At 31.6% G+C, this 8,300-nt stretch overlaps 1 protein-coding gene across 1 annotated transcript; it reads left to right on the top strand.

Annotated features, from left to right (window-relative positions):
- The first annotated feature begins 5,357 nt into the window (after positions 1-5,357).
- Positions 5,358-7,323, top strand: LOC136068137 (uncharacterized mitochondrial protein AtMg00810-like). The gene is made up of 3 exons (XM_065774867.1): positions 5,358-5,435; positions 6,212-6,297; positions 6,486-7,323. Exons 1-3 carry the CDS (start codon positions 5,358-5,360, stop codon positions 7,321-7,323), a joined length of 1,002 nt encoding a protein of 333 aa, XP_065630939.1.
- Positions 7,324-8,300: the final 977 nt, after the last annotated feature.

Below are 8,300 nucleotides of genomic sequence, written 5' to 3'. Positions count from 1 at the left end.
CACGCTTGATATTCTTTAAGCTTCAATGGTAGCAACCAAGTTGATCATCAAGATGTTGATACTATCTCTAACTTGAAAACCCTAAGCTTTGTGTAAAGGAAAGCTCCTCTAGATCTCACAAGAGATTTACACAAAACAGCAATGTATGAGCAACAATACAACTGGAGCCACTCTAAAAACGTTGCTAGGGTTTTGCCTTATATACCTAGGGCAAAAACATAAAACCCTAAACGTTTAATGAGTTAGGGCTGAGTTGGAAATTCTGCAAAAAACGGAATCTGGTCGACTTTCGATCGATCGAATCTATTCTTCGATCAATCGAGCCAGACCGAAATGCCCCAATGCATCTACAGTCTCTCGATTCCAACTTTACAATAATTAAACAACTTTGAGCACACTATAACAAGACTAAACAAATCGTTTTGATCATGGTTTGCCAATATTACAAATTAGAGTTCTAAATACATAAATTCCTAAACCTTTAGAACCTAACAAAAATCATTCCTTGTAAAAATCTATTTTAAAAGTATGACCAGTTTTCTTAAGCATAGTAAAATTTTCATTAAAATTTATATATAACTTATTGATAGATTTTGATAAAAGAATTTAAATTAGTTTAAATGATTTGAAAGTAGTTCCAAATAGGCTTGAAGTACTTTTAAATGGATTTGAAATAGTTTAAATTAAAGGGAAACTTGACATGAAATTAGAGTAAATTTCAAACCTAACTTTGTAAACTTGACATAAAATCAGAATAAATAAGTTTAATCATTTGTTGAGCTTCCATACTAATTATACTAAGCTATAGCCCGTGCATACACATGAAAATATTCAATAGTAGTAATAACAAGGGGGTCTTACTCAAGTGATTGAGGTAATCATTTTGGTTTTCTTGCAAGTATTATGAATGAATCACTTAACAAAAAATTTTAAATTTGACACGTAGCACAAAATTAGATAACAATCCGAAAGTAATTTGGATTATGATTATATATTTTGAGTTTAATATAATATATATGATATATAATTATAGAAATTACATATCACCTCTAAATCCAACCATTACCAAATTATGCTATAGACCCCTTTTTTTGTAGTGACGTCTTATGTTTCTGCCGGACCGTATATTATGTTTGCATATATCAATCACCTATATGTGAAAGAAGTATTACATATATTTGTTACATTAGATATCTATCACATCTGACATGTGATACAACCATTGTGTATAGAAAGTTGTCTAGCATTCAAACTTTTTGAGGATAATTGTACTAAGGAAAAAGTCTGTGTCAATCGAATTCTTTATGCTCTTAAAATACATATCAAATTTTGTGTTAATTGGATATTATTTACTATATGATTTATAACTTATATTTTGTGCATAATTTTAAACTACAAAAACTTGCAAATTAAACAATTTATTGATGACATAATTATTGATCTTTAATTTTCTAAAAATTTTGCAAGCATGAGTATATAAGAAGAAAATATAATCTAATGGTGAATTTATCAAAATTCACCTCTAATAAAAATATATTGAATAAGGTTATAGCCTAAAACTACAACCAATTTTGTAATTAAAATTTGTCCTTGTACTAATTTAACCATTCAATTAGTGTTATTTATTTATTGTATCAACATTGGATTATTTGTATCATTTTCAAAACACATGAATCTTTCCTCTTAATAAGTATCACTTGTTTAGTCGTTGCATCAAAATTTTGAAACAAATTGTGTGATGGTAAATCTATCTGACTATCTCTATGAATATCACGTGAAAAACTCTCCGAAGTACTCATTTTGTATGCGTTCACTAAATAAATTAGCAATGTAAAAAGGAAAATTATTAATGTTGTACAAATTATGTTTTCGTTTTAAATTTTTAAGTAATAGGTTGTATACATTCAAAAGTATCACAGAAGTATAGCACACTAAGTCTTTTTATGGTTCACCTTTTTCTATTAATTTTTTTTTATATTTTTTAATTTTAAATTTATGAATTCCCGATGTATTTAACATAGATATTGAGTATTCAAATCTCTCATTAATTTGACACAAAAAATAGAAAACAAAAAAAATAGAGTGCACTAAGTAGGACACTTGACACAAAATCGATGTACATTTAAAATATAAAGACACTTGATATCAAATTACAGTGCAATTGGTACAACAGTTGATACAAAATTAAATTTTAATTAGAATTTAATTAGGGTTCTTGATTTTTGTTTTTTTAAAGAACCAATTTGGGTTCTTGATTGAGTATTTTTTTTTTTTAATAAAAAAACGTTACGTAAGTCATTAATTCGACTTTTATTGGATTCTTATGGATAGTTTCCTCATCTCCTATTGCGTCTCTCACCAATATATTCTTGGTAATTTGACCGTCAATTTCGATACACGTAATAAAATAACACGCTTTTAGAAATAGTAGGGCCACCGGCCACTTTAACTTTCAAGATTATAAAATATTTTCAGATGTGCACCAAGAATTTCCCTTAATTTAATACTATAAGTCTTTGATAAAAGCCAAATTAGTTGGTTAATTGTTACTTTCCTTACATTTTTGGAATTGAATCATTGAAATCTAAAAACATATATATTATTCTAAATTTCTTTTCAAAGAACACACCACATGGTGCCAGAAATTCCAACAGCACGCATACATAGGCACGCTTTTATTTCATTTAAAATGATAAGCAAAGTTATTGCACAACCTTAACGTAATGATTGCTCTACAAATACAAGTTCATGTAGGGTAAAAGAGGAAGGGCAAAGAGTTGAGATTTAAGTCTCTAAAAAGAAGCTTCACCAAACATACATAAATAAATAAAATAAAATGATTGTGAAGAAATCTATTTAGATCAGAATAGTTTTCGTCCACTTGAAGGTTGGGATTTATCTTAAATAAATCTAAGGTATAGAATATGTCACCCCATTTAAAGTCAATAATTTAACTCTAACAACTTCAATTAACTATGATTAAGTAAACTAACGTTTAATAAAAAATAAAAATAAAAAAACTGTGTCAACTCTGCCAGAGAGGGAAAAAGATGGTGTTTAACACACATCTTTGGATTCCTATCCAATATAATGCCCAGTCCCTAAGGGGTGCAGGTGATGAAGACAGAGATTGAATATGTGTTAGCCAATCTCTTGTACGAGTAGTACATTCTTCTTAAGTGGGAATCCATGGTCATCCTTTTGATGTGTTTTTTGTATCCTTGTCCTATCCAATTCAATAAAATTGTTTCGTTCATATTAGCAATAACCTTCTCTTTGTTGTTAATCCATGGTGTTATTTGTTAGGGTTTTTTTAGTATTGGCAAATTTCCTGTCAAAGTTTCGGTTGTAATCACAATACTCTCGTGTATTCATTTTATCTGAATTGTAATTGTTTCAAGCGAGATATCAAGCAAGTTCAACAGGAATTGTTTTTAAGTTACACAAAGAAGTTCGCTTGACATTGAATAGAAATCTTGAGAGGAGAACACGATACAAAAATCGAATGCAACCTGAGTGTTTGTGAGTTTTTGGAAACCACAGACCATTGAAACAAATGTTCAAGGAGCCTTGAAGAGTTTGATAGATAGGACTAGTGATCGTCATCTCAACTTATGCTTTAGAGATTGTTATGAGAAGCAACTGGTATAGTATGTTGTGTTAGCAGAAGCAGGAGGCTTAGATATAAGAACATTGCATAACTAGAGATTTCATATGTAATTATGTACTACAATTATCTTCATAATAAATCTCGTTTACTAGGCTAGGCCTTATTAGAGATATCTGCACAACTATAGACTTTTTTATTATCTTCATAATGGATCTCATTCTATTGTTATTTTTTTAATTAGAAATTCCATTAGCATGCTACAAAAGAAACCAAACATTCAATATATTCTCAACTAATAACAAATCAGGAGTTCAAGCATTCGATATATCTAAAAACCATATTAAATCTTAAGAACTTGTCAACATGCAATGTTTTCAAATATTAAAATCAATATAAAAAATTCAATCATCAATCCATAAAAACACAGACAATTTCAAGTACACATGATTAAAAAAATTTAAAATATTAAGATTCACCTCTAATCCTAACTAGAGATTCAACCACTCATAGTTATGCAAAACAAATCCATAAAAGAAATTGCTAAACAACTAAAAGAACTAAAAAAAATAAAGATGAAAAAAATTCTACGGTTTTTTTTGCTCTATAACCTCAATCTTCTCCAAAGAAAAAGGGAAAATCCCTCAAATTTGGATTGTCAATCCCTTATTTTTCTGAGTTTTTTTATTTTTTATTTTTTTTCACTGCTAACTTCCATATCACTTTTAACCTCCAAAATGTTTTATTCTGAATTTGTGGTGTACTATAAAGTTGTAGGTATTTGAGTATTCTTTCCAACCCCACAATAATCAGCTCAATCGGACATCTGTGCAAAAATTAATGTTAAAAATACCAAGACTGCCTCAAATCTTCCTTCCAGGATTCTTTCTAAACTTGGCTTTGATTTCATTTGTTCTCCTCTCGCTTTGAACTCCCACATGATTTGTTGACTTACTGGACTCCCAAGATTACTCTCCTTGTAGCCACGTCTTGGAGCACAAATTGGGCGGACTTGTTTATTTCTTTTTATTCCATCTGATGTCCCTGTACGACTTGAAAGCATGGACCCAATTTGGGCTGGACTTGGAATGGGCTTGGACTATAATAATAATAATAATTATTATTATTATAATATAATTGTTATTATTATTATTATTATTATATTAAGAAAGTTTAGAAAGGTAGTTATTTCTTTTTTTTTTGGGTCAAATGAGAATAAATTGGGTTAAGAGCTAGTGTAGAAAGTGTGTTTTATACCAACCAATCCTGATCCACCACGTCACTTTTTTTATTCTTTTTTTTTTCTAGAAAGCCTTAAGCCTCTCTCCCTCTCTTTCTCCTCTCTCCTCACCCGATCTGTTCATCTCTGAACCAAACCCACGACCTCTATGGCCAGAGCTTCAAAGCTCAACACAAGCCACCAACACCACTGCCAACACAGCACACACACATCCAGCCATAGAAAAACTCCATTTTCTCCCACAATCTCAAAGCCGTTGAATGTTGGAACTTTGAAATAGAGTTTTTATTTTTATTTAAATACTAGCAAATAAAATAAATAAATAATGGTAATTGGTAAATGTAAAAGAAGGTTGAAGGTGGGACTGGGAATAGCTAAAAGAAGAGGAGAAAAAGTCAAGCTGATTTACGCTACCGACTACTACTACTTCTTCTTCACATACCCATCTCTCTCTCTCTCTCTCTCTCTCATTCATATTTCTAGTTGGATTAACTGAGAAAATCAATAAAAATGGGAATGAATAATCCATTAGTGTTGAAAGTTGGGTTAGGAGTGGTGGGTCTCTGGTTGGAAGTGATGTGTCGTCTGGTTTGTACAAAGCTAGCTTGGCTTCTCTGCGAAGCGAGATCTGGACTCATTTTATTAGATTTTCTGGGATTTCCAACGCCATTTTCTCACACAACTGTGAGGAGAGTCACTGGCTTTGAGATTGCGGCGGCATCCATCTCTGAACCATGGAGTTTCAGCCATGGCAGTGGTGTTAGGGGCTTGTGTTGAGCTTTGAAGCTCCGGCCACAGGGGTCATGGGTTTGATTCAAAGATGGAGAGATTGGGTTAGGAGAGAAGAGCAAGAGAGGGCCAGATGGTTAAGGCTTAATCATTTTTGCTGAAAATAAATAAATAAATAAAATTAATAACGTGGCGGGTCAAGATTGGTTAGTGTGAAACACACCTTTTATGCCAGCTTCTAACTCAATTTATTCTCGTCAAAAATACTCATAAATTAATTAACCAACAACTTAAAAATGTGGTTAAAATAGTAAATTGGCAAAAGAAAGTTATTACTTTTTTTAATATAAAAAATACCTCTACCTAAAACTTAAAAATTGAGTTAAAATAGTAAATTGACAAAAATAATAAATTTCTACTTTTATGTTAAAATATCTTCCTGCTTCTAATAAACTCCTATTTTTATGTTAATTTAAATTTCTACTTCTACTTCTAACTCTCTACAAAATAGGATCACTCTTTTGTTAGTTTTAAAGCACCTCCAATCTATAAAACTCACCCCACGTATTCTTTTTTTTTTTTTTTTTCAGAACTCTTTGGCTCTTGCTGCTATTCATGGTTGGCATTTAACTCAGTTAGATGTCAACAATGCTTTCTTGCATGGAGACTTACATGAAGAGGTTTTCATGCTCCCTCCACCTGGTTTTGGTAGCAAGGGGAGGTTTGTAGATTGACAAAGTCTCTTTATGGGCTTAAACAGGCAAGCAGACAATGGTTTGCCAAGTTATCCTCTACAATTGTAGATCAAGGTTTTGTACAATCAAAGGCAGACTATTCTGTTTTTACCTGGGTTAAGGGAGGTTCTATGATCATTATACTCGTTTATGTTGATGATATTCTTATTGCCAGTAATGATGTGGATGCTGTGAATGTGTTTAAGCAATTTCTGGACAGCAAATTCAAGCTCAAAGATTTGGGAACCTTGAAGTATTTTCTAGGTCTTGAGGTAGCAAGAACCGCCAATGGAATCTCATTGTGTCAAAGAAAATACACTCTTGAGCTTTTGTTTGATGTTGGTATGTTAGCTTGTAAGCCAGCAAACATTCCTATGGATCAATCAGCTAGATTCAGTAACTCGGTTGGTGATGCAGTCCTAGATGCTTCACTGTACAGGAGGTTAATAGGAAGACTTTTGTATTTGACATTGACTAGGCCTGACATTTGTTATTCAGTCCACAAGTTAAGTCAATTCATGAGTTCACCGAGAGTACCTCATCTTCAAGCTGCTTACAAAATTCTCAAATACTTGAAGAAAACACCTGGTCAAGGCTTGTTCCTGTCTGCAAGATCAGAATTACAGTTGAAGTCCTATTGTGATGCTGACTGGGCAGCCTGCCCTGATACCAGAAGGTCTATCACAGGGTTTTGTGTGTTTTTAGGAGATTCACTAATCTCTTGGAAGAGTAAGAAGCAGCAGGTGGTGTCTAGATCCTCTGCTGAGTCAGAGTATAGATCAATGGTAACAGTCACTAGTGAGGTGGTTTGGCTCGTTACTTTGCTCAAAACTTTTGGCTTAAATCATTCCCAACCTGCCTTTCTTTATTGTGATAGTAAAGCAGCCCTCTATATAGCTGCTAATCTTGTGTATCATGAACGTACCAAACATATTGAAATAGACTGCCATTTCATTCGAGAAAAAATTGAAGCTGGGGTTATCAAGACATTTCATATTCCTACTCGGCACTAGATTGCAGATTTCTTTACCAAAGCTCTGGGGCAGAAGCAGTTTCATCTTTTACTTTCCAAGATGAACTTTATCAACATATACGGTTCATCTTGAGGGGGAGTATTAAATATCTTGTAAATATCTGTGAGTCCTCTTATTACCTATAGATATTAGTTTAGTTTAGTAGTTTTTATATTGTAGTGTGTAAATAAAGTGTTAAGCTAGAAGCCACTTGTCATGTTTGTATTGGCTGATTGTTGGTCAAATTTGGCTACTCTGTTTTCTGTTGTATATAAAGAAACAGAGTGAGATATTTAATTCATACACGAAATCATTTTACACAAAGCTCCAGAATGTTCATTCTCTCTCTCTGCATGCTTTCATGTCTCTGCATGCTTTCTGCCATTGCTGAACCTTCTTTGAGCTTGCGTTTTCATTTCCAACAATAGACAATTAGTATAGTATTTTAGTACAACTTTTATTTATTTATTTAAATTGTATACCTATTATTATTATATTAGATTGGTGAGATATAAATGTATCATTTTAAACACTTTGACACACACACACGCACACCATATATATATAGTGGCAAGCTTGAAATAGTAAACTAATATCAACCGATACTAAAACATTTTGTTTCTCTAACCAAATAACAGCTATTGATACAATATTGACTCTATTAATATTAACCACTCGCTCATATTATTATGAACAAATTTTAATTACAAAATTGGTTATAACCTAAAACTAGAACCTTGCTTAATAAAATAAATATTATTACATATTTTGAAAATTTATCTATTAAATTGTATGTTCATTACGCTCTTAAGATACATGTCAAATTTTGTATTAATCGGATACTATTTACTATATGATTTATAAGCTTATATTTTATGTATAATTTTAAATTACAAAAATTTATAATTTAAACAATTTATTGATGACATATCTATACATCTTTAATTTTCTAGAAATTTTGCAAACGTAGAGTATAT

Source organism: Quercus suber, unplaced genomic scaffold, assembly GCF_002906115.3.
Source record: "Quercus suber isolate HL8 unplaced genomic scaffold, Cork oak 2.0 scaffold_100, whole genome shotgun sequence".
Classification (NCBI taxonomy): domain Eukaryota; kingdom Viridiplantae; phylum Streptophyta; class Magnoliopsida; order Fagales; family Fagaceae; genus Quercus; species Quercus suber.
Note: the sequence above shows the minus strand (reverse complement) of the source record. Positions and strands in the feature narration are given on the sequence as shown.